General features: G+C 26.3%; 1 protein-coding gene across 3 annotated transcripts in view; it reads right to left on the minus strand.

The window, feature by feature from the left end:
- Positions 1-16,976, minus strand: part of LOC119671145 (mannosyl-oligosaccharide alpha-1,2-mannosidase IA) — a 112,105-nt gene that overhangs the window by 16,140 nt on the left and 78,989 nt on the right. The window contains exon 1 of one of the 3 annotated variants that reach the window (XM_038081675.1): positions 16,277-16,947. The exons of the other annotated variants lie outside the window; for them this stretch is intronic. Within the exon in view, the coding sequence (XP_037937603.1) occupies positions 16,277-16,939 (663 nt within the window). The 5' untranslated portion in view covers positions 16,940-16,947. Of the gene's footprint in view, positions 1-16,276; positions 16,948-16,976 lie in introns of those variants that run through there. 3 annotated transcript variants of the gene reach the window in all.

A 16,976-nucleotide genomic window follows, 5' to 3' on the forward strand; every position in this document is an offset into this window, starting at 1 on the left:
ATAATAATATCATAATTAATTTATTTTTATTACTGTTACTCAACTATTATTAATTGTTGAACTCTTAAAAGTATAGAAGTTATTAGTTATTAAACGCATATTAGTTATATATATAGAATCCCAGCATAATAATTTTTATCTTCAAAAAAAGGACCCAAGGATATGTCTAAAAATTATAGAGGAAGGACTTTTTTAAGCGCGACATTTAAAAGATATACAAAAATACTAACCATTAATATCGCGAAAAATGAAATTTCTGAATATCTATAAAGATTTATGCATAATAATTCTAGTTGATACATCAGAAGTCGCGGCACATATACACAGTGTATTAGCGGTGTATTAGAAGGTTTTAACAACTATAACAGGCAACATTTGTATTTATAAAACATGTGTAAGAACTTTACCAATGTATTAGTTACTTAAGGCAGATAAGTCAGAAATTAATGGAATTAATATGTACGAAGAATGGAAAAGTTACAATTTGACAAAATGAACAAAAGAAGGAAAAATTATTTGACAAAATCGCTCTATCTTCAGTTAACCAATAGTCGCCAGAGGTTCAAGACGATCTTCAAATATATATCAAATGAATATCTAATATTCATTACAATTCCAGTGAAAATAAAAATATTAATATAATATTAATATGGTATGTATATATAAATTTATACAATGTCTTTTTAGATTTTGATTTAGAATTATTGTTATAATAACATAATGCACAAACGATCAACTATCGTCAAAGTGCTCCACTCCGTTGGGATAACATTGAGAGAACATTGATAACTTTCGAATTTCTAACTGCTTAATATTTTTTACAATTATGAAAATTTTTATTTTAGCCGCTAGTTTAGTCTGATAGAGAAATTGTTCAAATTTTAATTTGGAATTACTCCAGTTTACTCAAATTATGTATATTAAATGAATCTATAATTTAAATATTTACATATTTTTATATTTACAATATTTTTGCATAAAAATATTATCTTATTAATTTGCAAAATTAAAATATTTCTGAACAAACAATGGTTGTTATTACATTTAAGCTATTGAAAACAAAAACGTAATATATGCATTATGAAAAGTTTTAAAAAAATTATTATTAAATATAAAAATTAAATGCATTAAAAGTAATCTTATGATAACAAAAATGTTACATTCAAAACTGAAAACAAGTTATAAAAAGTTTAATGTGTTTTACTTCTACTGAGTAATTTTCAAAGCAATAAAATGTTTTGTATATTTTTATGCTTATAAAAAGTTCAAAACTTTATATTTAAATATTAAACTTTATACTTTACATCTGAAGTTCAAATATTACCTTATATTGTAGAATTAAAGCTACGTAACATCACCTATTTACCTCCAAATATAATATTTAAGGCTATCATTCATCACATATATAGTATATTTCTTTGGTTATAGACATTTACTACAAATTTATATATACATAGTAGACTACATAATTTTATCCTTTATAAATGTGTATATAAAAATTTTATTTATTATATATATAATATATATATATATATATTGCAAATTTCAAGTAACCTCTATTTAGAAGTAGCTTCATATTGAAAATTTTAAGTAACCTCTGTTTAGAAGTATCTTCAATTTTCAATTTTATTAAATTTAATATTTTATATTAGATACATAAATTTTATTACAAGTCATGAACATAAGCTACCTAGAAATATTTATGATTTATTGAATTATTAAAACATTTAAGTACTCTGGTGTTTGCGCTCAAATTTTATCATAGGTTGACAAATTCCTCTTTTGTTGTCGTATGCATCAAAGCAGCATCTAAGGACGCTTTACGCATCTCCAAGCACATCAAAATTAATGTCATTTCCTATGCTTCTTTCATTTTTAATATTATCAGAATTCTTATTTGGTACTCTACTATATGTCCTAGATACACAAACTTTTATACTCGCTGACTATTCTTATATCTACCTATCAAAATATTACTTTGAATCAAATTAACGCACTGACATCAAATTTTCATTATTTAACTTTGACAAAGTTCTACAGTTTTTCTACATATTTCATGGAAAATTTTCCATTAAATTTTATTGTTGAAAATTTGTTCGTAGACCACAAGCTTTAGTTGACGTAAATTAAAAAAAAATTACTTTACTTTGTGGTTGATCATGTGCAGCCAAAAGATTCAGATGACCATAAAATATTGTGAAATTTAAAAGCTTTTAACAATTTCTGGATATATTTATGGAGTTATGTGAGTTTTTATGTGACATATTACTACAGTACTTATGCAAAAGGCATTTGGGAAAAATATTATAGGCACCATTTGGTTTTGGGAATCTAAACATACAAAATGATATGATGTAATTCAATTATTTTAATGGAAATGTGTGCATATTAAAAGCTTATGATATCTGTACTTTTTAGCATTAAGTTGGAGATATATTAAATATAATTTGAGTACTTGGTTTGCAATAATATAAAAATATACAAAAAAAAAAACAAAATCAGAATTAATACAATTAATAATAATTAATTTTAATAGATGTAATAAAATTATATCACATTTGTACCAAATAATAAATTAAAGTTGTAATAATATTTTTCTCTTTTTTTGTATGTTTATCAAAAAAAAAAGTGCACAAAACGTATATTATAAAGCGTTATTGATATCTATTAGAATATAATAGTTGTGTTCTATATTGTCTAGACGATTTTATCTCAGCTAACATATGTAGATGCATTTTATTTCTACTATATGAATTACTGAACTCGAGCATGCAACAGCAATTGGCTTAGTTATAAGACACGATTTCATATAGGTTCAGCTCTTTAGTCAAGACGAGCACGCAAAACCAACTGGGTTTGTAATAAGACACAATTTTATATTGGTTTAGCTCTTCAGGCAAGACAGTGTTCCACTTTTTCTCTTTTTTTAACATAACTTCTTTTTTAAATTTTTAAATTTAAGCGGCTGCTACAACTGAAGGTAATGATATCATTTAACTTAAAAGTGAAGGTGCTATTTTATTTGCAATTCTCTATAGAATTTCCGAATCGAACGTAATAATTATTACATACAGCAGCAAATGATATGGATTAAGTATCTAGAATATCTTTACTGTTTCGTAACAAATTTTAACACCCCTCCACCTAAATACATCTGTGGATATCGCATTTACTGTATTTCCATTGGATAGTTTTACAGTTAGTAATAGTTTGACTTCTTCGGCGATTCATAATTAGCTGTGATAGAAGCTTTCCATATGTCCCAACTATTTATTGATTTATTTTTTTTGTCAAAACTATCTACAATTTTTTGTGATTTAATTTATTTTATTTGTTTGTTGTCATGTAATTAAATTAATTTTTTATTTTCACAGAAGTATTTATTGTTATTGTTTTTGAATAAATTATTGTCCTTGCATATTTTAATTTGTAAGCAATTATAATTACCTTTTATAAATTTGATTCAATGATATTTTAATTTTTTTGATACTTACATATTAAACATTATGATTTTATATATTTCAATTCAATTAATTTTTTCATATTTCAACAGAATTAAAGTAAGTTTTAACCTTCATGTAAGTCACCCATTAATAATTTGTTTTGTAATGAGTTTTTAGTGATGGTTTGAAAAGCACAGTACAACGAAGCTCGTAAATTTCAATTACATTTTAGTCAATTAATTTTATTTATTTTCTATACAATTGAATGAATTCTAATTATTTTCATATTAAAGTTTGAAGTACATAACGAGTAATTTAATGTAAGCTGTACTATAATAAATAATAAAATATTTCCATTTGATTTAAACAAAATTCTGATTTGTGAAAATAAAATCTTAAAATAGAAATGTATACATTATTTCTTCATATACTCGTAATATTTATTTATTGGAAAAACAACTTTTAAAAAAAAAAAGTCATAAGTCAAAAAGTCAGCTGTTTTATAGCACATATACAGAAAATGTATTTATCTAAACAGTAACTTAAGCAACATTCTAACTTAACTTCATCACAAATTTCTATTAAAAATAAATATCTAGTTTCAGATTTACCTTATCTCTAGCAAAGACATAAAAAATATATAAATTTATGGAGTCTTATGGAATATTTATTGTTTCGATGATCAAACACACCAAAATTTTACAACAGTTAATCTAACGAAAACGTCTTTTGATATATAGGCTTTATATGTTCCATACTTGGAATATTATAAACATGTCAGTATATTCGATAACTTCCTTAATTTTGTTTTGAAAACAAACATTCAACTCTTATACTACTTTTAATGAACTGTTATCAAGCAAACTGTTTGAAATCTGGCAGGTTAATGCTCTTTTGAAAACCACCTTTTTCCTTATTTAAATCGTGAATATTTTATATGTTATTGGGTTGTTGATATTTTTAGAAAAATCAGTGTTTGTTGGAAAATATATATAGCGTTTAATTAACAAAATATAAACTTTCCTCAGCAGAAGTTAATGTATGCATGTATATTCTTCATATGCAATGTTTAACAGATATATAAATATACAATACTTTTGTTCTAAGAATTATTATTCTGCGTTATAAAACTTATTTATGATTTTATTGAGATGTAAAGTGCCTTCTCCTCAATAAGTTGTTTTGCATTTTATTGTTGTCTTCTGATTGTTTCTGTAGACATCGTTTATTCGTTGCATCTACTTTAGGTGAATTACTCGTATAATATATCGTTCCAATATATATATCGTTCAATATTCAAATTAAAGTCACATCGTTATTAAGTGATGGTCATTGGTCTTTGGGGGTTTTGGATTATGCTAAGGGCCCTATGCACTGTGACCAGTTTGATCTATTGTGCACCGTATATAATGGTCAATGGTCAATGGTCAATGGAATGTCATGAGAGATTTTAGAAATGTTTGACTACCTGAGAGTATATGCTTCGATGCTAGTAGTGCCGCGACGCGTACACTCTTTGAGGCGTACCTTTATATCTTTATCTGGAAACATGAAGGTTGTTTTGCTCACTCCAGTACCTATACTGTCGTGTTTTGTCTTGAACTCGTCTGCAAAGTTTATTAACTTTTATAACATTTCAACAATATGTCACTATTAACATTTTCAGCATTAAGATAAAAAAAAATTATACAATTGCAAACAAAAAATATGTGTGTGTACTCATAATAACATAGATTTTGACCTACAGAAGTTTATACAGATTTAAAGTAAAGATTTGATTGCGACAATTTAATTGTAAAGTAGCACAAACAATAAGAACAATTAAAAATTTGTCAAAATGATAAAATGTAATTTAAAATATCTTTAATTTCATTTATTTCCTTTATTTTGTTTTTTTTTTTGTTTTTTTTGTTCTCTAAGTTTTGCGGCTCAAAATGAAAATTTGCTTACGGCAAAATTAAATGAAAACTATCAGCAAAATAAGAAGCGTACTAAAAAGTTTTGTGGCAAAAGTTTCGAGTAAAGTGGCTGCACTTACTCCGAATAGCGCAAGGATGTGTGGACGGACGCACAGGCACTGCAGCATGACGTAGAATGTTACCAACAAATTGAATGCGTTGTGGAAACTATGCTGAAGTAAAAGTTAACTTGGGGCTGTTGTAAATACGACATTTGCATAAAGCCACGAAAATTATTTCAAAAAGATAAAGAAACCAAATTACACTCAAAGAAAAGCGTCGCAAAAATTTATTTTTATTTTATTTTGCAAACGTTTAAGAAGTTTGCGTTCGAAAATTGACACAAGGTTAAAGTTATAATAAAACATTTGTTGATAATACATATCTACCTACTGCTCTCTTTTATAACTTTTCTTATATTTCACACAGTAAAATCAATTGAATAAACGTACAAAAGATAAAATTAGCCAACGACTTCATAAGTTGAAATAAAAAAATTGTTCAATAAAGCCTAACTTAAAATTTAACAGATGACAAAAGATAAAGTTTCTTTATAGCAAAAAGTTACGTTTTCATTTTGTCGAAAAGGTGTCCGTGTCAGTAGTAGTAAAATAAACAGATACTTTCCAAAAGAATTAAAAGCTTAGCATAAAGTAAAAGAGATATTACACAATGAGAAGCTAAAAAGCGATTTGCTTACGTTAAAAGTTTATTGAAAAATTGAGGATTTACTTTAAAAAGAAATGCATAATTTATTTAACTAAATATTACCTTCCCTTTCTATATTATTTTTAGTGAAACTTTAAGTAACCACACTAAAGTGGTGGTAATTAAATCTATAGCATTAACACCAAGCAATCACATAAAAAAGGATTCTAATTCAGGATAACTAAATAAACACTTAAACTATTTATGTTGTCTTTATGAGCATTTTTATGAGTTTAAGGCAGTTGTTATTTAGCGCTCATAAAAATCTTTACGATATGAAGTGTGCTACAACGTAATAAATAAGGTTTGATTAAAATTTTATAGTTCGTCAATATATGTTGTTAAAGGAAAGAGATAATTAAACATTTGTATGCCATAAAAACAAAAATAAAATTTTTTATAATTGTTTATATATTATAATTATTAAATAATAATATATATGTCAATTATAATTAATATATACTTCACATATTTTTACATTTGATTTATTTTTTGTTGACAAATTTTATATATTTTTTCTCTATATAGTTGAACTCGTGTTTCCAAATAAAGTTGTAGTATATAAGCTTGTTCTAATTTAAAAAGCATGGCAAGTACTTTGGTTAGTGTTACTAATTAAATAAAAAGTGGCATAAAAACTTGGAACTTGAGCATTGAAAGTTTGTACAGCCTTGGCTACCTATTAAATTAGTCAACGATTAGTCATCGCTTTTAAACTAACAGACGCCAGTTCTAAGCCTGGCACTTGCAGTCCAACAAATTATATACGGACTATATATGAATTAAGCAATTCGAATATTTCCTAATATCACTAATGATGAGTACTTGGCAATACTCAAAAAAGCGTTGTATGGTCAGCCAAATTTTAATAAATTAAATAAAATTTTTGTCCTTATCTTTTCTTTGCTATTCGAAACTTTTGAATACTTTCTTTTCGTCATAAAGACGCCTCACTTTTGGCAAGAAAAAATTAACGTCAAAAAACTAAATATGTTTTTATACATATAAGCAACCAAATTCTTTTATTTTGTTACTTTTTAATAAAGATATAACTGAATTAATGTTTAGGTTTCGTTAAAAGTCCCACATACTGATGATTTGGTTTTAAGAGGGTTTTTCTGATACATATATTCCTGATTCAAGAATTATCTATACGACTTTAACCATTTTATTATTTTTGGGATTTTGTGAGGCTTTCGATAACAGTTTTTAATAGTTAAGAGTTTATTATGTTGAGGGCTTAATAATTTAATTCATCCTGTTTCTATTTGTAGAAACCTCAAAAAATTATAAATTTAGTAACAAGGAAGTTTCTTTTGAGCTATGTAATTTTACAGGATTTTCGGTTTAATTCAACTTATATACATTTAATATAAACTAATTTAACTTATATCTTGTTAAGAATACATATTTTATTTTTACAGGGATATAGTTAGGCTTCAAGATCGCTCTTAAATGAGTATTTTGGACTTTATCAAAGGTCGAAGAAATCTATTAAACATCTGAATTTTTATATGGTTTTATACGGAATCGCTAATACAATCCAATCTAAGTTAGATTGAAAGAGCACATGTTAATATAAATATCAACATTACCACTTGGAACAGATCTATAACTCAAGGTAAACAAAAAATATTATTACTTTATGTATATAAAAAATAATATACTTTAATAAAAAACATTAATGCATGCTATGCGAAAATAAATGTGTACCTGTTTACTTTACATTTTGTTTAACACTTATAAGCAACAATTGTAGGCTTAATAAAGGATGAAAAGCGAAATTACTCCCAGAACTGTTGTTACTAAAAAGTTAAAAATAATATGTTCTCAGATCCCTAAAGTCATTAGTTAAACAACGCTACAACGGTTCAAAGCTTAAGTAGCATTATGCAGAAGACATTTTGTTTAATTTTCTTTGCGATTTTCTCCAGGACATGTACACACTAATACAATATTAGAATGCCAATAGCAACAACATAAGTCAAATGAAAATCTTATGTTTTCTTGTAAATGTGCGCTTCCAGTGGCATCCATTAAATGTGCAAAATAATGAAAAACCATAGATTTGCACCAACGAATTCTCAACAATAACAACGACAACAACAACATAAAAAGGATAATAATGTTGTACTTCGTTGTTACGCACAAAACCTATTACTTAACTGTTATTAGGTTGCAATGCGGAAAGACACTTTCATTCTCAAAAAGAAAAAAAACTTTTTTATATATTAAACTTTATATACGCTTGAAAAGGACACTGTAACTTATTTGTCCTCAACTTAGGTTAATTTATTCCTTTCCACAGAGTTTAACCTTTAGAGACTATACCAATTATTTAAATAACACCAAAAGAATCTACAACAACTTCTCTTGCCGCATCTCAGTTTCTGCTTTCTCGTTAAATATGGCACAAGGACATTTTAACGTTATACAACTGGAAGTAACAGTGAAAAGGGCAATGAAAATCTTTTATTTCCAGAGATTTGGCGTTAAAAAATACACTACTACGTCAGAACGTAATACTTCTGACCAATAGCTGCTTGTAGTCCATGACAGTTGACGCATTCTTCATGTTATGCGTTGTGCAATTTATTAAAGTCCTTTTTATTGTCAAGCAGCAAATTTTTTGCTGATACTAAAAGTGTTAAGTAAATAACATTTTCTGCTTACACTTGAAATTTTTCCATTCAATTTAGTTAAATTATAGCAGGATGACTATGTTTTTTTTAAATTTTATTCATATTTTTGAAAAGGGTTAGAATATTATGGAAGCAAAATATTAAAATTTGTATGTATGTGTATAGAATAATGAATTGCAGGATAAAATTATTGAACGAATTTTCTGTGTTCTAATTTTATTAATTTTATTTGAGACATAACTTAAAAAATACTACATATTATATTATATACAATGATATAATGGGTAAGTTATAATTATAGTTTAAATTATTTTTTACTTTAATGTTACAATGTTACAGACATTGATTTACTTATATCCTTTGATTTACTTGATTTACAAGTATCCTTTTTACGTAGAAAATGTGTGTTTTTTCTAAACGACACAAATTCTGGAACTAAATTCATGATTCAAGAAATAAAAAAACATATATGAGGAAGAGTATTCATTTTTAAAATCATACGACTAAGGCTATCAAAGAACACTATCAATTAAACACACCTTAAAAACTACTTATTCCAGAAGCCTTCGTCATACAATAGCTTCAAGACTATAAAAAAAATTTAACGCTTAATTAATATATTCCAGAAATAGTGGGACACTTATCATATAGTCGATCCGTAACAGATTAATTGTTGGATTTTTCTATTGTGTAAAAATTTTGTCTTTCAAAATATAAAAATTTGTAAAAGCACAAATTACTATATATAAAATTTTCATTTTTCAGTTTAAGTAAGTTAAAGAATTAAATAATCGAGGTTATCCACACTTATGATTGCTATTTTGGTTAAACTTTTAATTTAATAAATTGTTTAGGATATGAAATACATCATTTTTTGTTTGATTAGGTACAATTGTTATTCTCGCTATTTTTGGATACATTTGAATTGGTAGCTACTTATTTAGGTATATAGCTGGCTCAACTATAATTGAGTCAGTACACTCTTTATTAACTGCGAGGTTTCTTCATAACCCCAATCTACGCATTGACTGGACTATTGTTTATCACTTCATCAGACTAAGCAATAATTGACGTCAGATCTACATACATCTCCGAGGAGCATGTAACTGTTCTGAGAATCGATAACGCGGTGTCGGTAAGCCTTTTAGATTTCGTAAATAATTTCAGGGCTCTATTCTTCATGTATTTTTTGATCAGATCAATCTTGAGGTCCCTGAGAATGTCATTCGTCCTAATATACCATGGTATTTTGAAAAGTCTTCTCAGAGCCTGGCTTTTTGCAATTTCTAGCAGGCAAATAGTAGTGTTTGAGGCCTTGCTGAACGCTACACATCCATATGGAAGCGACTGTTCAATTATTTGGTTATATAACAGTTATTTAAGTATATATGGTTATTGTAAAGATTAACAGTATTAAGCATTACTTAAACATTTTAATTATTAGTTTTCAAAAGCAAGTACACGTAAGGACTTTAAACTAACAAATTTTCCTGACTTAATACCGAGTTGGATAAAACACTACGCTAATAATTCTCAGTTTAGCCTAGAAGCATAATATTTATAATAAATTTAGGACGCAGTGACACATTTAATCACATTAAATTTATTGTTCGGTAAACAAAATTTAATGTGAATACACATTCCGTGCCGTTACAAAATTAATAAATAAAAAAAAATTATCACGTTTAATTTATTTTATTTGGTGCCCATATGCAGCAACATTTTTGCTTATATTATATGTAATAATCAGAAACACTAAAACTGCATGCATATATAAAATATTTAAATTTTACATGCAATAAATTTATAACAAAAAATGCAACACGATAAAAAGTAAGAAAAGAGCTCGTGTAGAGTATAGACCGTAGTAAAATTATTCTTACTACAATTTAAAACTACTGAATAAATAAAAACAAAAAAATTGTAAATATCAAGAAAAAGTTATGTTGCATGTGCAGGAAGTGTAACTAACAATAAGAATATGGTTTCTATTTTATGAAAAACACGAGTAGAATAGTATACAAAATAAGTATAAAATTGTGAATAAAAAAATACAAAAAAAAAAATATAACAATAACACAAAAAAAATATATTTTTTTTACGAAAATCTCAAACAAATTAATGCTTTTCAAGAAAAGAAAGATTGAAGAAAAATTGATATTTTTAAGTAAACAACAAAGTTGCGTAAAAATAATTGTAACAACTCAAAATGTTGTAAAAAATTTAAGTTAAAAATTCAAGTAATTTTACATGAAGAATATTGTAAATAAAATACAAAAGTTGAAGCATAAAAGTTATATAGAAAATAAAATTGAAGCTACCAGCGAATACATGGATTCGTAAGTAGAAATTTATTTTTGCTACTTGTACTACAGTTGCTTACATACTCTTCCAACGTTGCCCTAAGGTTTACGCACAATTTTGACAAATGCGTTTGGCGCAACCCAATTTATCCAATAAACATCAACTGTTGCTGTTCTAACAACAAAATTTGAACTATAACTTTCGTTCCATTTATGTTCCTTGACAAGTTGAAAGCCTTTCAAGAGTTCCTTTTTAGCAAATGCGGGTTTTATACAAATTGAATTATGGCTTTGGGCTATAACGTGAATAAGAGTATGTTTCTGTTAAAAGCAGTTACTCTGTAGTACAATCAGTAAAGCTAGGTTGAAGTAAGACTCTCTAAGTTTGTCAATTGTAAGTACTTATGCTTATATGTATATGTATATGTATATGTATGGCACTAAGTGTAGCTTTAAGCGAAATGTCAAGGTTATCTTTGACGATTTCAAGCAGAAGTACAAAATTGGTTTCTAGAGATATGTAAAAGTGAATAAGTGTCTTGCAGTTATTAAAATAAATACGCATGAGATAAGAAATGTTATTAATAAATAAATCGCATACATAATAACTTACTGTTTATTAAAATATGACAATAGAAAACTGTTTGTGGCACTGCGCAGTAGATGGTACAAAACTCACCTGAAAAAGATGGAAATATTATTTATTAGATATATTTTAGAATTGCAATAACATTATTTATATGTCAGATAACACAACTTTTTAAATTTTAAATAATTTAAGAATATATTTTATTCGGTAATTAATATATTAGTTAGAATCATTTTGTATCAACTTTAATTAATTACTTTTTTTATCATTCAGCTTGAATATATAATTTTAATCGTTTAATTGTATATAGTTTCAAATAAAAAGTGTCGGGAATTTGTCCTAAAATATTTTTAACATTATATTTTTTTTCAAGTAGTTAGAACATCGAAATTGTGTACTTACAGCAACTAGTTAAGCTAGTCTATTTTAATATGATTGTACTTTTCTTAATGATCGAAAGTATTCCTTATATTGAAAATGAAATATGAAATATTTTTTAAGAACATTTGCTAACGAGTGTCACAATACTTTTAAGGATATACGAAAGGTTATCGGAAATATGTTTAGTTCTAGCAGATCGTTGACGCCTTTAATTTATGACTACAAAAAATCGATTATATTCGACAACTGTCAATTTGTATTTAAAATAAAACCGTTATAAACTGAACATCTTCCGCCATTCAGTTTGACTTAATGACTATCTTGTCACTGCTTTATAGGGCATTTCAAAAGAACTAAATTTTTCATCCGAATTAGTACTGTTAACAAGTCTTTTTAAATATATTGGACAGTATCAACTCTTGGATTATGAAATAAATTATCATCAGTAACTACACATGTATCTATGAATTTAATTCGCTAACAAGTCATTACAAAAGTCAAGTCAAAGTAAAGCAAAAGTCAAGGAGGTGATAAAAGTTAAATACAGAATATTAAATTGTCGAATTAAAATATTTATATTTTATCTTTAATAAACTTTTATCTAATATTTAAACAAAAATGAAAATATTTTTTGAAAAACAATTTGTACATTTTATATCACGACAATGCCAATTGTCCAATTAAAATTGGTTTAAAAGCCATTCAAACATTCATTACGTTCTTAAAACTAAAAATAGAGTTAACCATTATCAATTTTGATTCGGTTAAATTGAATAGTCAAAATCCGTAAAAAGGGGTAGAGAACATGCCGGAAAGCATCTATAAGTGTTTTGATCACTAGAAAGAAAATTGAAAGAAACCTGTATATGTTGCATCAAATGGTCTTAAATGGGACAAGTAGAAAAATTGACATAATTAATAGTATAAATACAATTACTTTTTGTTTTTTAATTGGTTGAAGTCTTTCATGTTTTATGTGGTTATCTGTGGTACATTTAATACACAAATCTCTTCTCAATTATTGCAATTTTTTTAGCTAGTATATTTATTATTTTATACAAAATAATTATCTTTCAAGTGTTTCATCAAGTAATAATCTGTTATAATTTTTCGATTGATATTTTGATGTAGATGTCGTTATAATCAAAATTTTATATATTATATATTATTTATATATATTTTATATAATATATCAATTTATACAAAATCTTTTATTTAGTTAATTGGGTTAACATAAAGCACCTAAGTATAAATGATTAAGTCAAGTGTGTATAATACATGCATACGATGAGCACACGTTTTTATATTGAGGTAAGAAAACCATGAACGTGTAAACTTTGCGCCTAAAAGCAAACACCATTATTTGCATTTTTATTTAAGTTATCCTTAACGAGCACAACTACCACTACCACTACCACTACCAAAGCAATGTTCCAATTTTGCTTTATTGATTACAATTTATATATTCCACTCGTGTTAACTTTAAGCACGTTATAAGAAGCGCCTATAAAATAATTCCTAGAATGCTTTATTGCTTACACTTCGGTTTCTATTTCTTGCTTTAGAAAAAAATTTTTTTAAAAAGCACATATCTGTAGGTGAATAATATTTTTTTTTTGAAATATAACTTACATTATGGCAAGGTTACAAATCAGACAATTTACAAATATATAAAAATGGTTTTGCTAATTCAAGTAGAAAATTGGTAAATAGGCAATTGCTTAACACAAGGATATGAGTGCAAATTTTGTTCACAGTCAGATTTATGTATATAAATTGCTAACGATGATGATGAAAATAAAAATATGTCAGTGAAAATATATGGACATCATCATACAATTTAATTGAAATGAATTCATTGTAATCATATCAAACTGCGTTTATTTTATGCTTTTTATTCCACAAAGTAATGATTCAAATAAAACTAAGAGTTAGTTAAGCAAAGTAGGCATTAATTTAATAGTTAATAATAAAAATTAATTTAAGTAATTTCTTTCTGGTTTTTTTCTTTTTGGGTTATCTTGTATTAACAGTATGCAATAATAAATTATTTTGGATTTAAAAGAAATTTTAATTAAATTTTACTATTGTAAAATAAATCAAAATATATTTATGTTACAACACACATGTATAACAATGAACTTGTAGATCAATAAAAATATGTATGGTTAAATATTTTTTTTGTTAGATAGTACAGTTTTTCATATCACTTATTCCCCATACTTAATATATATAACTGCGTTAGCAATATGTGCAATATATAAATGATGACAATTTTTTATTAAACACAATAAAATTTTATATATTGACTTAAAATATATTATTGCGATGAATAAATTTGAACACATATTTATTACTATCGTAGAATAAAGTTTTGGTATGTTTAATGTTCAGAGCGAATAAAATATATAAATAATAAAAAAAAATTGTGTTAAATGAAACAATTATTCAATAAAATTTATTGATACCAAAGGAAATCAAATAAAAGAACATCACATGTACTCGAACACGAGTTCATAATAAAATCAAAGTTGCGTTTGACATTCACTATGTCAACCGATCTATCTGACTGACAATAAATAAACTGAATTGAATGACGTGCACAAAACACGCATTTCATGAAAAAATTTATCTGCGATATAAAAAGTTTATGTGTAGTACATGCAAGCACAAAATCAAAATAAAGTTGGTTTCTGGTACATATTTCACTTGAAATATTTACGATATAGACTTTTAAGAGAAACAAACAAAGTTTTGCAAACTTTTTTCATATAAATGCAGAGTGATGACTGTTGACGTACATTATTGTATGCTGCATACATATATTGAAAAAGTTACGTTTAATAAAATAGAACAAATAATGAAGTTCAACTCTGGTATGACGGATGATCTAGTATATCACAGATGAAGACTGTCAAAGTATCGTAAGAACGGAACGCATTCAAATTCAGTGTTATTTTGCTGGTTTCAGAAATTGAATTTATGTGTTAAAAGTATCTGCAAATTAATTTTTGGTATATATTATATATGATTTAATTTACTTTGGCTGATTAATATATTTCTAAACTTTAAAAAGGAAAATCATTGACAATGTATGTTTATGACATTATGGTTGTTGTAAAAGTAACATTACTTTTTGCACAGAATTTAAATAATTTCTATTAAGAAATAAAATCAAGAAATTAAAAAAAATTGAAAGCAGCATCATAACATCATATTATTTTTAATATTAAAATCAATTAAACTTTCAAGCTTAATAGCAAAAGATAAATTAACAAAAGATAATTTAAAATAAATGATAATATAGACTAATAGTAATATAGATTATGAGTAAAAACTTAAAATAGATAAACACCTTAATAAGACAGTCAGTCTGTTTCAGATTCAATAAGACTAATTCTATAAAAAATTTTAGAGCAGCAATATCTATGAGTTACTGTACTTTCTGCCTAACGTCATAAAAGACTAGAGGGTTTAGTATTACGCAGTCATATTGAAAATCGTGCGGTACTTTCTGCCTAACGTCATAAAAGACTAGAGGGTTTAGTATTACGCAGTCATATTGAAAAAATGCTGAGAAATCTATTAAACATGACAGACATTATAACTGGCTAAAAGAGAAAAAAAAACTATCAGAAGTACAAAATCAACACAAGGACGATTCACCGATTCAAAGGGAATTCATCGCAGCTAATTTGTTCCAGCACGTTGTGTGGATTTGAAACTAAAATCTTCTTAACAAACAACAACAATCAGAAATTAAGAATTTGGGACATACTGCGTTTAAGAACTTATATAGTTAAAAAGCAATGCTTTCTGAGTTGATTTTTCTTGGACCTAGTATTCGTTTATGTATATTCTATTTTGAGAGGAAGCACTTGGGAAATATTTAAGTTTAATCTTTATCCTTTTAAAATAAGCATGAATAATTTAAAATTTTGAATTTGTTTCTGAATAAAAGAATTATATTTATTTTCTAAAAAGACATGCCATTATAATTTTTAATGATGAAGCCAAACATTAAAAAAATGTTTATACAAATTACTGATGATATTAATTATTTAAATAATTTGAAATGATTAATAAATAAATAAATATTTTTTAACGTTTTACATAAATAACCTCTTACAAAATCATTCTACAAACATAAAACATATCCACTGTACTGAGTATTGCAAAGTAGTGTTTATTGTTTTTTTGGTTGAAAATGAATTTAAGATTATTAAAATTTTACAAGGTAAAGGCAATTTACCTTAACGACATGTTCTCGTTTTCCGTAATCAATCATGCTCGAATTTGTATCCTGTATTTTGTACGCAGGTGTTGATTTGAATACTAAAGTATTTATAGTATCTTTTCCTTTTGACTTTTTCTCAGCAACCGACAATACAGTAGATCCATCATTAATGACATTTGCATTTTTGGTTGATGGGTTAGCGGAAGATGAAACTGTTTTATTCCTTTTAGTTGCTTCGGTATTTTGCCAAACAACAGGTAATACTTTGGGAATTATAGAATGTTGTATACTGTTTTCATCAACAATACCAACGCTTACGGAACCACCATCTACCAATGATGACATTTCATTACGTATTTGTTCCGGATTACGTGTATCACCGTCTGCACTCAGGGTCGGTGAAGCGTGTGTTTCTATTGGTTTAACTGTTGATTGTGTCGAAAACGACGTTATGTCAAATTTATAAACATTTTTCGGATGATTATTGGCGTAGTTCATTTCCTTTATTTGATTATCATTCGCGCTTACACTATCACTGGCAACTTTTTCATTTAGACGTATTATATTTGATAAATTAATATTATTAATTAATGTGATGCCGGTAATGCCGACAAGCACTATTACAAAACATACGCCACCAATTAAAAAAATTGGCGTTTTTGATGTTTTTGGACACATTTTTTTAATTTTGTTAAATTGAGTACAATATTAAATT

The sequence above is a fragment of the Teleopsis dalmanni genome, chromosome 1 (assembly GCF_002237135.1).
Source record: "Teleopsis dalmanni isolate 2A chromosome 1, ASM223713v2, whole genome shotgun sequence".
NCBI classification, from domain to species: domain Eukaryota; kingdom Metazoa; phylum Arthropoda; class Insecta; order Diptera; family Diopsidae; genus Teleopsis; species Teleopsis dalmanni.